Consider the following 18,273-nt stretch of genomic DNA (forward strand, 5'->3'; position numbering starts at 1 on the left):
AGTGTGCGGCGCAAACCGGACCCTAAGTCGCGGGCGCTACTTTATCGACTTTAAAGTGTGCAACCTCCCACTCTGGAGGAGCAACAAACCGTGTCGGTCCATTTAAATACCACTGAAAGAGTTGTTTAGATGCAGTATTTAATTATGTTTTGTATTGTAGTTGGGTTTCAACGTCTTAAAATGTATTGCCTTAATGATAATTTTGATCAGTGAACGGTAAATGTTTAATTTCAGCCAGAATACAATCTGGTATAGTATATCCGGTGCAGTGACATGTTATAATATACATTATTTAGTTAAAGTCAATGATCCGGTGAGAGATTGGGAGATTTCGACAGTTGACATATAGGTTGGTAGCAAATTATGCTGCAAAATACACCAAAACACTAAATTCCTACGCGAAATGGGTTGACAAGGTTGTCAGTAACTCAGGTGTGTTCATAAAGTGAGACCTCTATCACTGTCTTATCACTAAGATTCGTTGTTGCGTTTATGAACGGTTTCCGTGGTTATTTAAATGTTCGACAAATAGGTACATCACCTACATACAAAACGCAATTTTCGCGAAAATTCATGACTAAAACTATGCCAATTTTCCGATATTATATTTTTTAGAGTAAACTTAAGTTATTATACATCATTGTACGCAGAATTTTACGCAGATTCTAAATCTGGGATTTAAATTTAGATCCGACAATAGATAACCGAGTTATGGCCGATCAAAATTTCGGATTTCTATTTTTCCTCATTTTTTGTAATTTTTAAAGTTAAATATCTCGAAAACTATTTGAGATATTGAGATGCGGTTTGCGCCATTCTTTTTCTCGGCTCGCTTTACGTTAGAACACGTTATCAAAAGCCCAAAATTTGATAGTCGATTTTTCGCGAAAAAAAAATCCGACTCAAACGATGAAAATTTTTCATTTTTTTAATTTTTGGCCATAGCTTTTAAACTATTTGTCAGATCGATCTCAAATTTGACCAGTAGATAGATTTCGAGCTCCTCTTTCAACTGATGTATCATTCAAAGCTATTAAACGTCGTTTTTATTTTGAAAACATTGATTGAAAATTACCCTAAAATGACGTTTCCAAAACAGTTTTGGCCAATGCCTCGTTTATTTATTAAGCAAACTTAACAAATTTAGGTCTCATTCTACGCAGAATGTCACGCTGAATCCAAAAACATGAGAATTTTTAATTTTCGTCAACAAATAACTGAGTTATGGTCGTTTGAATTTTTGGGTTGTCGCCAGAGGGCCAAATTTTTGAAGGTTCGAAACAATTCGTGCTCGATATCTCGGAAACTATTTCAGATATTGAGATTCGGTTTACGCCATTGTTTTTTTCGCGATTTTTTACATAAGAAATAGTTCTTTAATTTTTTTACAGTCGAAATTTGCTAATTTTCGCAAAAATTTATGATATCGGTATCTCGGTTATTTTTTAGAGTAAACTTAAGTTATTATACATCAGTGTACGCAGAATTTTCCGCAGATTTCAAATCTAGAGTTTAAATTCAGATTCGACAACAAATAACTGAGTTATGGCCGATCAAATTTTCGGAAAGTCGATATTCATTTTTCGTCATTTTTCGTAATTTTTAAAGTTTTTTATCTAGTAAACTATTTGAGATATTGAGATGCGGTTTGCGCCATTATTTTTCTCGGCTCATTTTACGTTACAAAACGTTATCAAAAGCGCAAAATTTGATAGTCGATTTTTCGCAAAAAAAAATTCCGACTCAATTGATGAAAATTTTTCATTTTTTTTTATTTTTAGCCATAGCTTGTAAACTATTTGTCCGATCAATCTCAAATTTGGCCACTAGATAGATTTTGAGCTCCTCTTTCGACTGATGTATAATTCAAAGTTATTAAACGTCGTTTTCATTTTGAAAACATTGATTGAAAATCACACTAAAATGACGTTTTCAAAACAGTTTTTGGCCAATGCCTCGTTTGTTTATTAAGCAAACTCAACAAATTAGGGTCTGAGTTATGGCCGATCAAAGTCTCAAAAAGTTTATTTTCATTTTTATGAACATTTTATGAACGCTTTTGTGTCACATTTTACACAGAGTGATTTTTATGAACGCAGCTCTGGAGTTATTTTGTCATTTTAAATTTCGCGCGTTTGGTACACTTTTTATTGCGTAGATTTAGTGACTTTTTTGTCATTCAAACTCTCACTGTACGAATTATATCTCTATTAATTTTTGGCATATTAAGTAAAATTTTGATAAAATCGTAAAGTTTTGTTTTAGGGATATTTATATGCAACTTTGCAAAATCCATGACGATTCTAAATACAGCCGATATGGCAAATTCAATCTATTAGGATTTTTTCAATAAAGCTATTTTCTTGTAATTTACTTCGCGTTAGGAATATCTCTAAAAGTTAGGTATTAGTTGCTTAAAATCGAATTTTAAATTAATTTATACCAAATAAGGAGTTTTAAAACAAAAAAAACACCAATTTTTATTTTATCACATATACAGTTTTTTTAAGCAGTAATACATTGTATAATAAGAATTGGCGAACCAAAATGAGCCATGAATTCTTTAGTACATACAATGTTCTCTATGCTCTCTTACACAATTTTGAACCACTTTCAACTTTAAATTTTGAGTTTCCATTAAGTAGAATTTTATGCGAATTAAAAAATAAACAAAATCATTTATTTATCAAAAATGAACAAAATAATAATATTTTATTATCAATAATTGACGATCGAATTTAAAAATTTTAATATTTAAAAAAATCAAAATAAGAATTTTAAGTTGCAAGGTAAATAATTTATTCTGAGCAACTTTTCTTAAAAATCGAAGATGTCCAACACGAAGGAAAACTTCACTTTATTCAAAAACTCGTGGACAATCTATCATTTTCAAATTCTTTCTTCTAAAATTGAGGAAGTAAAAGCTTATTCATTTAAAGTACGAAGCACTGTATTAACTTTTTTTGCGATTTTTAAAATATCAAATTTGGAAAATCGTCATTCGTTGGCGTTTTTGGACCACTAATTACGCCAAACGTGTCCTAAAATAAACAATTAGTATTCAATGACAGTATAGATAATACATATTAAAAGATTTAAACCCAACCATAGTAAAAACACAATCAAAAATAATTAAATACTGCATCTAAACAACGTTTTTAATGGTATTTCAATGGACCGGCACGTGTGTTGATCCTCCAGAGTGGGAGGTTGCATACTTTACAGGCGGTAGTGCTATCAGTCCACTCCTCCTGTGGAAATTTTCAAAAATTCTTGGGTGTAAATCAGGTTTTCAATTCTTTAGGTAGAAAATTAGGGGAAAATTGAATGTAGCGATTTTTGAGTCAAAGTTGAGTGTATTAATCAATAACTAATTAAAAATTTGTTGAATAAGAAAGATTTCAATAGAGATTTAATAAGTTTTGGCAATCTTCCGCAAGACGATTAGCTTTTGCGCGTGCGACAGCTGTGTCAAGGTCAAACATTTTTGCTGTCAACTGTTGTCGATAAAAATCCCTAGGAGGTGCTGCCAACTTAACTTTTTAATGAGTGGACAGATAGTAATGAGCTGTGGTATACATAAAATTTCGAAGCGAAGAGAAAATATAAACATAAACAAAATGAATAAAGCGTTAAGTTGAAAAGAAACTAAAACAGAAGCCAAATACCGAAAAAGCTAATACAAAAATGGTAAAATTTGTTGTTTGTCCACGTCAAATTCAAATTCTAATTATTATTTATTTTTATGTACTTAGCTTTGAAGTACAGGTTAAAAAATGAAAAACACCAAATCTTTATTTCGCGAGCTGAGAGCTATAAGGTTCTAACTAACATTTTCACTAAATTTGATTTAATCTAGTAGCGAAAATCTCCATGGCAACCATCACCAAACAAACAAAATAATTTCTTGAATCTGACATAACTATGAAGATATGTCAAAAACTTTTTAGTTTCAAGTAGAATCTGTAAGAAATTCTAATTTCTATAAGGTTTCAAGTGCAGTTCGAAAATTTATTTGGCAAGTTTGTAACGATACGAGTGTAAATTATAATGACGGACGAGAGTGATGATAACATTACTTTACAAGAATTGAAACTAAAGTTGAGTGTTAACAGGAAGAGGTATGTTTTGACACAAATAATTACTGTTTATGTTAATTTTTGGGAATTTGTAGAAATATTCGGTTAGTACCTTATAGTTTGAGCTAAATGGTAGATGAAACAGTTGACATTGAGTTTAAGAACACACGTAAACGAAGAAGATGTCCAGAGAAATGGGAAAAGAATGTGCGAAAACAAAAGTACCAAAACGGAGAAAGTCATGTTAACTCTAAAGGTATGCTTACACCGGAAAGAAGAATAAAAAATCTTTGCAATAGAACATGCCGATTCAAATGCACCGAAAAATTTGACGCTGAATTTAGAGAAGAAATTAAGTCTTCTTATTACAGTTTAGATCAACATCAGAAATATAATTTTTTTGTTGCATAATACTCGAAAAATGTTCGTTAAAAGAAAACAGGACACTAAAAAGAATTATAGATCATTCAGCTTCGAATATTACTTTGAAATTTTCAAAACTCGAAAGAGTTTGTAAAAAGTTTTTTTTGGGAGTGTTGGCAATCAGTCAAAAACCAGTGTATAATACTCATTTAAAAAAGAATGACATTGGCATTCCTCAACCCGATCAACGCGGCAAACATATCAAAAAGAGAATAAAAGATGAAGATAAGAATCTTATTCGACAACATATCACCTCATTTCCTTTAGTTGAAGCCCATTATTCTCGACAGAAAACTAAGAAAAAATATCTATCAAATGAGTTAAATCTACCGAAAATGTATGAGCTCTACGTAGAATATTGCCGAAAAGAAGGAAAAGAACCACAAAAGCTTCACTTATAATATTTTTTAATATGAATAATATGAATCGATGTCATATTTGTGAAGAACACAATCTTGCACTAAAAGAAAAAACCTTGACGCCTTGTTTAGAAAATAATTATGAGCAGCACCGATTTAAAGTTACATCAATGCGGTTGGAAAATGATAATGACAAAATGAACACTAACCCAAACTGTGCAATAGTTTGTTTTGATCTGGAAAATGTTGTCAACATACCAAAATCAGAAGTTTCAGTTTTATTTTATAAGCAAAAATTAAATGTTTATAATTTAACTGCTTGGTACAGAGGACAAGTTTTTTGCGCTATTTGGAATGAATCTATATCTGGACGTTCAGGAAATGATTTAGCAAGCGCTCTTATTCAAATTTTGGAAGAAATTTTAAAGCAACATCCAAAGATTAACGAAACAATTACTTGGAGTGACAGCTGTGTGGTCCAAAATAGAAATTCTCTGGTTTCTGTTGCAACGATGAACTTTTTAAAAAGACATGTCAATATAAAAAGTATAACAATGAAGTTTTCCGTTCCTGGTCACTCATGCGTGCAAGAGGTGGATAGTGTACACTCTAGAATAGAACGTTTCATGAAACGTTGCGATATTTGGTCTCCATTATCCTTTATTAATTTTTTAAAACGGGTGGAAAGAAGGAAGTCAAAAGCATATTATATCATAGAATTGCAACCTAATCATCTCAAAAATTACCAGAATGTTGCAAAATGTTTGGGGTATAATAAGGTCCCATACACTAAAATCGCACAAATACAATTTGTACAGAATGATTTGTGGAGTATTAAATATAAAACAGATCATTCAACTTTATCGCCTGTTACAAAAATTGATATAAGACCAGATTCAAAAACGAGAAGCAAGACTGATGTTATTAATATTGCTACAAGTTACCAGACGGCCACATTGAATGAACGAAAGCTGAGTGACATCAAGTTTAGCTACCGATGGATGCCGCAAGAAGACCAAAATTATATGAAATGTCTGTTAGCGAAGTTTGATTGAAAAAATCGAATTGTTTTATGAATTGTTATTGATCTTGTCACCTAAACAGTAAATTGAATCAACTTAGAACTTTGTAATATTTCAAACCTATGTCTAACTAATTCAAAACTATCGTGTGATTCATTAAATTTCCATTCTAGGTAGGCCGTGTATTTTGGACGTGCGTTGACTTCTTGTTCGATAACTAGCAAAAATCTCGCAAATATTAAGTCGAAACTACTGTAATGGTGTTAGTTACGACATGAATTTTTTTCTCAAAGCCAACTGCGAATGGAAATTTAACGAATCACACAATATAAGGTTCTAAACAGGTCAATTCTAATCCGATTTTTGCGTTAACGCAAGTCTGGTTCCCATGGATACTGCGGCAACTGAGTTGCCGCTCAATTCTAATACCACTTTGGGGCGCTAGTTTGCTGAATTGGTTTGCAGTACTGCAAATAGGTGACGCAAGCATTTGCGTAAACCACGTGACCGCCTATTCGCGCTCATTCTTTCCAAAAATGGCAGAGCTCGACAATGCTTTGGGAGCTTTTGCTTTGGATTTCTTTGAAAGTGAGAGTGATAGTGACGAAAATGAAGAAAGGCCACCAAGAGAACCGTTCAATATTCAAGAAATTACCAACAAGACGCTATTTCAACGCACACGATTAAACAGGGAAGTATTTCTTTATGTTTTAGAGGTTATTTCACCGGATTTGACAAATATTACGAACTCAGGACGTTACGGGCATTTAACACCGATGCAAAAGTTATATGCAACACTCCAATTTTATGCCACTGGATCATTTCAGTGGTTAATTGGTAACAGTGGCCGGATTTCGCAAGCCGCAGCTTCCCGCGCAATTCAAGAAGTAACAAATGCTTTGACCGCACGAGCTGCGCATTTCATCAAGTTTCCACCACCAGAAGAATACGCGGCAATCAAACAGGCCTTCTACCAACTAGGACTGACCAGACACGGACGAGGTTTTCCTAATGTTCTTGGTGCAATTGACTGAACCCACATCCGAATTGCGGCCCCAACAACAGCTCCAGAACAATATTTAAACCGTCATATATATTATTCCATTAATGTACAGTTAATTGTAGGACCTGACTTGAAAATCTACAACACCTTTGCGGAATATCCAGGTTCCAATCACGATTCCTTCATCTGGAGAAATTCGGCTGTTCGGAATGGACTGTCTGAAGGAGATTTTCCGGAAGGTTGGCTTGTTGGAGATTCTGGATATCCACAAGAACCTTGGCTGATGACACCAGTGCCACATCGGAATTCACCACCAAAGATGTTGTACAATTCTGTACACAACTCGACAAGAAATCCAGTTGAGAGGGCAAATGGTGTTCTTAAAAGTAGATGGCATGTTTTAGATTCACCTATTAAATATTCTCCCAGAAAAGTCTGTGCTATAACAACCGCATGCTGTGTTCTTCACAACATTTGTACGCAATACAACCTGGAAGTAGAAGATCTACAGGAATTTCCCCTTAATGATGACCATCCCAATATTGACCCACTGAATCCCAATTATGAACACTTCAGAAACCACATCATTGATCAATATTTCACTTGATTATGACGTCTACTCAATAATGATTATCTTTTTTTCAGTTCTATTTTTTTTCTAATCGTTTATTTCAGACTCTTCATTTTTTTGACTTTGCAAATTTTCAAATTATCCTTCCAGTTCTCATCATTCCTTCTTTTTCTGCCAGCTTCTCCGTGGTCTCACTAGATATAGTTCAGCCAAGTTGGTCTGAGCTACCATAAAATCATAAAAATTAGTTTGTGGTATTTTGTCATTTGTGACGAGACATCTGGCTTGTTTAGGGATGCTGTTCTTATCCCAGGGTGCAAACTTGAGCAAATAAACCCTCATTATGTGCACTAGCTAGCCCGGAAATTTTTATGTTTATGGTAGCTCAGACCAACTTGCCTTAAGTATACTTTATAAATTCAATAATAATAAGCAATGTTAAGTTTTACGTCTCATATTTTATGTTTTAAGTTCTGCATTAGTTTTCAGTTGTGGAAAGTAACCAAATTGGGAAAATATGAGTAGAAAATAAAATAAACCAACCCTTTAATACCAAATAATTAAAAGTAAGAACAAACAATTTAATTACTAATTCATTTTTCTTTTTTTTAAATTCACATTTTCTCTCATGAGATCTAACTCTTCCCTCTTTATTTTAATATATTCTTCTTTAAAAGATCGGAACTCGCTTATAAACTCTTTTAATAATTGGTTTCGTTCCTCTCCTAGCTTTGCAGATTGAACAATAGTTTCTACCGCCAAGGTCTTCTTACTTTTTGGTCGCTTGGGAACATCAGGAGGTTTGGTTTGGTTTGGCTTGGGAACATTGGTTGGTTTGGCCGAAACTGAAGGTGATGGTGCGGTGGAGGACTTTGGTTTTCGTTTAGTGACAGGACTTTGTTTCGATGCTGGAACAGGGCTTGGTTTCGATGCTGGAACAGGGCTTGGTTTTGATGTAGGGACAGGACTTGCTACAAAATCAAGAAAATACTTTATGCTTCTTTAGACTCGAATTTCAGTAGTGTTCCACTGATATGTTTCAAATATGTTATCATGCATTCATATTAAAATGTATTTCATACTAATAAATCAATTATTAATACTTTACTATTTGTCATACCTGGAATGGGGGAACCAAGCACCGAAACTGGACGGTTTTCATCGACGTTTTCATAAGTTTCTAAACAAAATTGAGAAAGAAGTTGAATAATACCTAATTAAATGTTTAAAAATTCCTTCGATTCTATATTTTATGAGCATTTAATAGGATAGTGAAAAGATATAGGAGTACACTAAAACATGTTACATACCATTTTCAGGTCCTGGCAAAATTGAGGGAATATCTGGAGGGATAGTGTCATGATGATGGAGAGGAGGATCAACGATGTTAAAAACTGAAAAATGGTAAAAAAAATAACATCAACGAAATTTAGACAGTTTTATTTTGGTTTTGCATGTACATACACTAAATTCAAGATTGATTGGCTTTTGTACTCTACAAAGTATAATTTCTCGAAACATTTAATCGAAAATTTGGAAGCAAAGCAATAAAAATAAAAAATGATTATATGAAAAACTATCTGAAAAGAAAATGATCATTATAATTTGACTTACCTTCCCTTCGATAAGTATCTATCCCCCCAGAGATACCCTCAATGCTGTCTGCACCTAAAAACGAAATGAGCTTCAGCTCAACATCATTCAGGGGGGCAGCGTCGTTTTCCCCTCCACCTGTTTTTCTTGCTTCACGCCGAAAAGCACTTGCCTTGTGCTTGGTTCTTTGCTTCAGAATTTCTTTTTTAGGTCCTCCACATTCCGCATCACTGGCGAAACAGCACTCACACTTTCAAACACTTCGACCCATGCCCTGTCTCTATGAAATTGAGTCAGGGCAGGGCCTTTTAGTGGTCCAAACAATATATTTCGCCTTTTCTCTACCTCCTCAACAAGAACTGTGGTTTCACTTGCCGTAAAGTTCTTGGACCGTGGTTTCGTCCTAAAATGAATGATTTTGGGTTTCGTTTTTATGTTATTATATTGAAACTTTATATAAAAATTGTATGTAATCCAAAAAAACACTGTACTTACGTTTTCTGGCTCATTTTGAACAATTTTAAAAATTCTTTTATAACCAACACGCCTGCGCTTTGACAGTCTGATTATCACGTGATCTGTTATTCTTACGCGTTACGGTTGCGTTTGCAGTGGCTTTGCATTAACGCAAATTTTTGAATTAGAATTGAGCGACAAGCGATTACGCAAAGATGCTGCAAATGAGTTCAGCAACTTTGCCGCTGCGTAACCGATTTGCGGCACTGAATTAGAATTGACCCGTTAAGTAGCGTTATCAATGATATCTCTTTAATTTATTAAGTATTTATTTAAAAAAATGTCAGGCTCTGTTATTATCATTTTTGCTTGTAACACTATTAACTTACTTTTTTTTTATACTTAATAGAAAATGTTTAAAAAAATCGTAAAATAAAATATTTAAATTCTCACAAATATCAAAAAGTCACTTAGGACCTTATAGTTCTCAGGTCGCGATTTAAAATATTTCGTCCTCTTGAAAATTCGCACCTGAAAGCTTTGTTTACTTGCACTGTAATAATAATAAGAGCAACAACTGCACGTACAGCCACGGACAAAAAATCTTAGACGTCAATGTCATTTAATTGTCGCATGGTGTAAAACCCCACTTAGAATTTGAAACCTTACTTTTTGTACTGTCAATTTTGAGTTATAATTTTTTAATTTCAAAATTTTTGGTGTTTTCAATATTGCAAGGGAACTGACTGTAGATCATACCTCTCTGTACTAAAGATAATATTCTAATTTTATTCGTTTCAGTCTTGATAATTCTTAATTGTCAACTTGTCAATACTTTGATGTTTTAAACGTCAGTAATGGCAATGACAGTAAAGCACAGACAACACTCAAATTTTTGAAACGTCAAAAAAATGACGTCTAAGATTTTGTGTCCGCGGCTGTATTTGCGGTCACAAATCAAACAATAAAAATGTAATCCGTTTTTTATAATTTATTATTGTAGTCACCCCTAAAATTGTCTTTAATTTGCAAATTTATTTTTTGTCATCGTGAGAGTTTAAACAACCAGTATCTATTTTATTGATATTGCAAGAAACTATTTGTTTTTGAGTTATGATCGCTCCAGTTTACATTGCATTCCCCATAAGCATTTTAGGGTGCGACCGCTCTTAACCTAAGGGTGTGTTACAAATATATTGCCTTATGTGAATTCTTTCAATATCCCTAACTTTTTTTGACCAGTTTATTAGGGGAAATTTGTTAGAAAGTGACACCGAAAAAGATAAGATAAGTGATAACGCTTCGTAGTTTCAGATGATTCATAAACGTAATTCCAGAAACTCACAAAAATGTCCAAAAACTGTAAAAGCCGACAAAGTTTTCATTTGGAATCGGATTATACTAATAAGCCCAAGGTAAGTGTCTTCAACTATACAGGGTGTAACAGATATTAGTGCATTAAATTAAACTGGTGGTGGATTTTGGTAAAACCAGCTAGTCGGTAAGTCGTAGCCACGTACAAAAAGAATACTAATAACGTTTTTGACAATTTAAACTTGATTTTAACTTGATTTTGACTTGATTTCAAAAGAAAAAAGTTGTTGGTTTTATCGAGATCTACCACAAGTTTAATTTAATGTACTTATTTTTATTACACCCTGTTTATTTCCTCGGTAAATTGACAAATTCTTTATTGTCAATAAACAAACTGACTTTAATTAAAAGATCAACGTTTTTAGAAATATTGAAGTAGAAATTGATTTCGAACTATTTACAGATTACCAACAATGATGAAAGACACTCTGATAATGAAGATGATGATGATGACGATGATGAAGATACAGCCGAGGTAAGTGTTCTTGATTCTTCCACAAATAATTACAAAATACAATGCATTTTGCACTTTTCCAGTTTTTCTCCACACGACCAGGGACAACCAATTTGGGTAGCGACTATGAAAATCTCAACGTTGCACACTTTGCTTTGAAACTGGCTACCAATAAAACAGTTCGCAGCTTCAAGATCTCGTCTAACGATGAAAAGTATGGTGACTTTGACGACATTGTTGTAAACGTCAAATCTGGAAATCTGCATGAAGTGTTGGCGTTCCAGTTGAAGCACATCAGCAAAGGTACACTGCCGTTGAAAGAGCTCGAGAAAACAAAGGGCAATTTTAGCATTAAGAAATATTTTCTATCATTTAAAGAAGTGAAGGGAAAATGTGACAAATTTATTTTGTACACGAATCTTAAATTTAACGCTGATGACAAGACGCGGCTGCAAATCGATGGTGAAAACTTTAAAGTTGGTGTCAGAAAAATAACGCTTGATGGTGTCTTTAAGATTTTTAGTGCCACAGAACATTGTTACCAATTTTATGTCGATGACGATTCTTCCACTTCTAATAATGGCGTTGAAGTAGAAGAATATAAAGAATTCTTCGAAAAATTTTATCTTTATACTAATCAAGGCAATGCTAACCAAACCAAGAGAAGAGTATGCGATGATTTCAAACACTTTTTCGGTGCCACTCAGATTCATGCAAACAGTTTTACTCAGTTTATAGCAAATTGGACAAAATCAGGAAACACGAAAGAGAAGCTAAATAAAAAATGGATTAAATCTGTCATTCTCTTGCAACTTCTCTCTTCTAAAATTAAGTCATTGGATTTTAACACTAGTGCCAAAAACGAGGAGAAAATTCAAGTATTGAAAACAGCATTTTCAATTTTTAATGTTATTCGTTTACAAAACGAATCTTATGAAAGGTGTAAAAATATGTGGAGTGCTACCAAAAGTGAAATAAGGGATTTAAAAAATATCAGGAATTTGGTAAAAAAATATCAGTTAGATCAAAAGAGTTTGGATGAACTTGAGAATGAAACTTTAAATAAAATATTTTGGTTGCAAGGCAAATGTCCACTGGTTATAGAAGCCGACGATGACCTTATTTACAATGTGATCAAGTTATGTCCTGATCGAAATTATATTTTATTAGGTCATCAAGTAAAAATTGACAAATTACCTAAAAAAATCAAAATTTTGAAAAATCTGTCTGATGCAGAAACTCACACAGATTTGTTCAGTAAATTAACTAAAATATTAACATGTTCGATTCAAGGTAAAAGTGAAATAAGCTTGCACGAGTTATGCAAAGAATTTAAAACTTTCCCTGAAATGATTGAGAGCGACGATCTAGTCGAAATGCTAAACGGTCCCTTAAATTTAGGCGGTGAAAAAGAAGGTTTTAGTTTTCCTTACGTTCCCAGATATTTATTGCGACAGGTTGTAGACATTAATTATTTAGGAAAAATTGAAAACAAAACCGTTGTGATCATTGACAATGTAAAAAACATCGAAAGTCTAAAACGCAAATTTAGTCGTCATAACTTTGTCAAATTTGGAACACAAAATGACTCCTTTTCAACAAATAGTGATTCAAAATCTTTAATTTATTTTTCTGAAAACGAATGTTGTGCTCAGGACTGTAAGATAATTTCCGAAAAAAAGGTAAAAACTGAAATTTATCACCATTTTAGATGGTTAAACGACAATTGTCTTGAGTGGATTCGCAGTAAAGGCGATATTAATCAGTTACAAAATCATAAATTGACAAATTTATCGTCTCAAATTCTTCAAAAAATCATTCATAACTTAGACAATGTTCAAAGTAAAGACTATGTTAATGACCTATTAAATAAATTGTCTGTTGATCGTTTAAAGGAGACAATTTTGTGGTCTCAAAGACCTCAAAACAATATTAATTTAATCGTGGGCGAACCGGGAATGGGAAAATCCGAATTGATGAAAAGTCTCAAGAACCAAACTCCTGCAAATATTTGGACAATCGTAATCGACCCAAATGATATTTTTTCGTTTTTTCAGACAAGTGAAGATCCCGCATTTTCAACCTTTATAATTGCGGAAAAAGTTAAACATCTGAGCCCTCGGGACAAACAAATTTTTGAGATGTTCGCGAAACAAGGCAATGTCACTTTTGTTTGGGATGCACTGGACGAAATTGCCACTGAAAAAGTTGAAACTGTCGCTGACATAATCTTAGAGTTTTCTAATAAAAGTTGGGCTCAGTGGGTCACTGCACGTTGTCATTTGCAGCGGTCTTTGGAGCTCAAATTCAATGTTTTGTCTCGAAATCTTACTCAATTTGACAGGAAAGAACAGAAAAATTACATTTGCGATCGACTTAGAGATGTCATTTCTGTCGACAAACTCGAAAAAATCATAGAAGAAATGCAGAGTTGTGTTGTTTTGGTCGAGAAAAATAACATTCTAGGAGTGCCGTTGCTACTTTACATGATGACGGAATTGATAAAAAACGACACCAAACTTGACTTATTCAGTGGTGGATTTTTACTAAATAATTTGTATCACCATTTCTTGGAGCAGAAATTTGAACTGTTTTATGCAGAAAAACTAGGCTATAATTTGACAAATTTTAATTCAAAACTGTTGTTTGATAAATGGAAAAAACAACAAATGATAACACACACAAAATTCGCTTTGAAGTTGCTGCTCCCACTGGAAATATCAAACCAACTGAGCGCTGATTATGAAGAGGATTTTACCGAAGAGGTTCTCATTGGTTTGATTGTGAGTAACCAGAGCAAAATCCCGTCTTTTTCCCACATGTCATTCGCTGAGTATTTAGTCGCGTTGTATCTATCCAACAATGTCGATAAAACAGATTTCTTCAAATCCTTTCTCTTTGACGAAAAGTACAACAACGTTCGTTTCTTCTTTGATTTACTGTGTGCAAAAGATTCTCCACCTCACGTCGCTGTTCTTTATAAAAATCTACATTCATTGCAAACATGTAAGTTTGATATTACAACTTGTAAGGACAAACACGGTCGTAATTTATTACATTTGGTTTGTTCCTGGGGGCAAAGACACCCTCACTTTAACGTTGAAAATGTGAACGGAGCGTATATAGTAGATCATGATTATCGGTTTAGTACTTCCGCGGAATCAGTCGAGTATTCAGAAATGTTAGACTTCTTATTAACCAAATGCAATTGTCGCGAATTTGATGGTTTATTTGGAATGACACCGTTGGATTATGCACAAGAAACTGCCACTTTAGTCGCCGAAATCAAACTGAGGAAGATTCAAAGGAACCGATCAAATCTCAATATAATTGATGTGAGCAACATTTTGTATTATTCGGCCAAATTCGGATATATGGAAGCATTTGAATTGTTGATTGACGATTACAAACATTTAGTTAATCTCAAGAATATTGAGAACTGGACTCTGCTCTTGGTAGCAATTGTTAATAATTTCTTTGATATTGGAAGGTTACTGTTGTCCTTTGGTGCGGAAGTTAACGCAGCTACCAAAGATGGATCCACATCACTTCTTTTCGCTTGCTGGCATGGAAATCATGAAGTAATCAAAGATCTACTGAAGTATGGAGCGGACATTCATCAAGCGAATGAAATTGGCCTCTCCCCTCTTTACATCGCTTGTCAAGAGGGACAAAATGAAGCTGTACGTCTTTTACTTAAAAACGGAGCGCTTGTTAATCAAGCGTTAAAAGATGGTAGGACCCCACTTTATATTGCTAGTCAAACGGGACAAAATGAAACTGTAGATATTTTACTGAAGAGCGGAGCGAATGTTAATCAACCGCAGAGAAATGGAGTCTCGCCGTTTTTCTGGGCTTGTGAAAATGGACAAAATGAAACTGTTCGTCTTTTTTTAGAGAACGGAGCGGACATTAATCAAGCGATGATAGATGGAGTCTCGCCGCTTTTCGCCGCTTGTGAAAATGGACAATATGAAACTGCACGTCTTTTGCTGGGGAGCGGAGCGGCCACTAACCAAGCTACAAAATCTGGTGCTTCTCCACTCTTCATTGCTTGTCAAATGGGACAGAATGAAACTGCACGTCTTTTACTGACAAGCGGAGCGGACATTAATCAAGCGATGATGGATGGTGTTTCCCCGCTTTTCTTTGCTTGTCAAGAGGAACAAACTGAAACTATACGTTTATTACTGGCGAGCGGAGCGGACGTTAATCAACCGCAAGAAGATGGTGCCTCTCCGCTTTTCTTTGCTTGTCAAGAAGGACAAAACGACATTGTGCGTCTTCTCCTAAAGAGTGGGGCGAACATTAATCAAGCTAATAAAAATGGTGTTTCCCCGCTTTTCATTGCTTGTCAAATGGGAGAAAATGAAACTGTACGTCTTTTACTAGAGAACGAACCAGACAAACCAGACATTAATCAAGCAACGAAAGAAGGTGGCTCCCCGCTTTACATTGCTTGCCTAAACGGACAAATTGAAACAGTTCGTCTTTTACTGGAAAACGGAGCGAACGTTAATCATGCGATGACAGGTGGTGCAACCCCGCGCTATATTCCTCTAGGTCTTGTACCGAAGCACGGAACGGACTTGCCTAAAATGTACGATGATGGTGCTTCGCCTCTGCACGTTGCTTCTGAAATGGGACAAAATGAAATTGTTCGTCTTTTATTAGAGAAAGGGGCGGACATTAATCAAGGGATGAAAGATGGTGTTACCCCACTGTACGTGGCTTGTCAAGAGGGACAAATTGAAACTGTTTCTCTTTTACTGAAGAGCGGGGCAGAGATCAATCAAGCGACGATTTATGGGACCACACCGCTTTGGATTGCAAACATTAAAGGACACAGTGGCGTTGTGGAAATTTTACAAGCGTATGGTTCAAAACAGGTCCTCAAAAACTCGAAAAAATGATGCAATATAGGTAGCAACACGGGTAAAGACGTAAAAGGCGAAAATCTAATCTAATCTAATCTTTGAAGAACTTTCAGTTTTTATTTATTACCTTATTAGGTTTGCTATTGACAGAACTTTAAATATCTATTTTTTTTAGATTAGTGCATATTAAATTAGTATATTTATCGAAACATGAACATTAAGATGTATCTAATACCTTTGTATGCTTACGTGTAAAGTACATCATAATAGTGATGATACAAATAATTCATAATAACATAGTTACTGTTTCATAATAGCATAGTTACCGTCTCATAATAGTACAGTTGCCATTAATCCATAATATTCAACGTTTTTATGCAAAGGAAAGCAACTCCAAAGACCAAAATTAAAAACATTCTGAAGATCTGCATTTATTTGTATTAATTCTAACATAAAATATCTTGGAAAATGCTTTTCTCGCGGTTTCATCGCGTTCAAAACTTCCGTCAAAAATTGGAAATTTGCAGAACTGTTGAGTGGTAACATTGCCACCTTCGTACATGTTTCGATAAAGCTTTGTATTTACTACGGATATTAAGTAATTCATAAAAAACTCGGACGTTAACAAGTAACGTCCTCGTTCATTATGAATTACTTAATATCCTTCTCAAATAAATAGCTATAAAGAACGTGTTTTATAATGGCCAATTTGGTGCACGAATTCCCGGTGTGTGTGGGACGAGTGCACCAATGCCATTATAAAACAAGTCCTTTATACTATTTTTTTGAATTTGCACCCTTTTTTTAATAAAAATTTTTAATTTTCCAATTTTAAGAGTTTTCGTGTTACACGATTGGTAATGGTTTTGTAACCACGACTTTGCCACTTGATTTTCAAATTCAATTTAAAATTTGACATTTAATGAGTTTCACTGTCACTGAATTTTAACCTAACCTCACAACCTGCATTCACATCTATTAATTATTCAATTATATTGATACATTTTTTATTCACGCAGTAATTTATTAAACACGAATCGTAAAATCCGTAAGAACTTGACAGGAAACAGGTGACAGCCAGACTAATTAGTTCTGCCAACTCTTTAAAAACAAAATTTCCTACTTTGAGTTCTCTTATATACCAGAGCTCATAACTCATAGCTCATTAAAAAGTTAAGTTGGCAACAGCCCTTAGTGATTTTTACCGGCAACAATTGACAGCAAAAGCGTTTGACCTTGACACAACTGTGGTATGCGTAGAAGCTAATTGTCTTTCACAGCATTGCCAAAACTTGTTAAATCTCTATTAAAATCATTCTTTTGCAACAAATTTTTAATTAGTTATTGATTAATACACTCAACTTTGACAACGTGTTAACCTCAAAAATCGCTACATTCAATTTTCCCCTAATTTTCTTCCTAAAGAATTGAAAGCCAGATTTACATCCAAGAATTTTCGAAAATTTACACTTTACCTATAAACGACTCCAAATTAAGTTCTCTAATGGACCTATTAAAGCGGCAAATTTGAAAAAAAAATCTTAAGCCCGATTATTTATAGTAAAATACTCCTAGTATTTTAATTCGATTTTTTTTAAGTTTTGACAGTCTTGCTGATCTCTTAAGACTTTTGTTAGCACTCTTCATTTTGAGTAGATCCTGAAACATTTTTATTCTTTTTTTTTCTATTTTTATTTTACTCCTTTAAGGGCCAGTTTTATAATAATTTTAAATTTTGCTATAGAAACAAATTGTTGTAACAATACTTTAGACCTTTAGTTAAAGCCGCTTTTAAGCTGTGATTATGAAGCTGGCCCTTATTAATATTATTAACTTTTATTTTATATTTTAATCCTCTTCGTGCTTTAATTTAGATCGTGTTTAGATTTAGTTATTTATTACAACCGAAGTGATGTCTGTAAGTTAGCTATAGATAAATTTAATTAATGCTGTTTTGTAGTTAAATAAATAGGTATTTATAATCAGTAAAGTATTGGTATAAAATTTTAGTTTTTATTTTTTCTTGCATTCCTGAGCGTTTATTTATTGTTTTTTATTAATT

At 33.8% G+C, this 18,273-nt stretch overlaps 1 protein-coding gene across 1 annotated transcript; it reads left to right on the forward strand.

Moving 5' to 3' along the window:
• Positions 1-10,819: 10,819 nt before the first annotated feature.
• Positions 10,820-17,911, forward strand: LOC148167736 (uncharacterized). The gene is made up of 5 exons (XM_088046096.1): positions 10,820-10,921; positions 11,284-11,355; positions 11,418-12,504; positions 12,571-12,851; positions 12,990-17,911. Exons 1-5 carry the CDS (start codon positions 10,856-10,858, stop codon positions 16,245-16,247), a joined length of 4,764 nt encoding a protein of 1,587 aa, XP_087902222.1. The 5' UTR covers positions 10,820-10,855; the 3' UTR covers positions 16,248-17,911.
• The last annotated feature ends 362 nt before the right edge of the window (positions 17,912-18,273 follow it).

This window comes from Gnatocerus cornutus, chromosome 9 (assembly GCF_029298725.1).
Source record: "Gnatocerus cornutus isolate USDA-ARS CGAHR chromosome 9, icGnaCorn1.1, whole genome shotgun sequence".
In the NCBI taxonomy this organism is placed as follows: Eukaryota; Metazoa; Arthropoda; class Insecta; order Coleoptera; family Tenebrionidae; genus Gnatocerus; species Gnatocerus cornutus.

What these genes read in the sequence shown, in the direction of transcription:
- LOC148167736 (XM_088046096.1), top strand. Translation starts at nt 10,856, where the DNA reads ATGTCCAAAAACTGTAAAAGCCGACAAAGTTTTCATTTGGAATCGGAT. An exon ending in ATGATGAAGATACAGCCGAG is followed by an intron (nt 11,356 to 11,417) that starts GTAAGTGTTCTT and finishes GCACTTTTCCAG; the next exon opens with TTTTTCTCCACACGACCAGG. An exon ending in TCGAAATTATATTTTATTAG is followed by an intron (nt 12,505 to 12,570) that starts GTCATCAAGTAA and finishes TGTCTGATGCAG; the next exon opens with AAACTCACACAGATTTGTTC.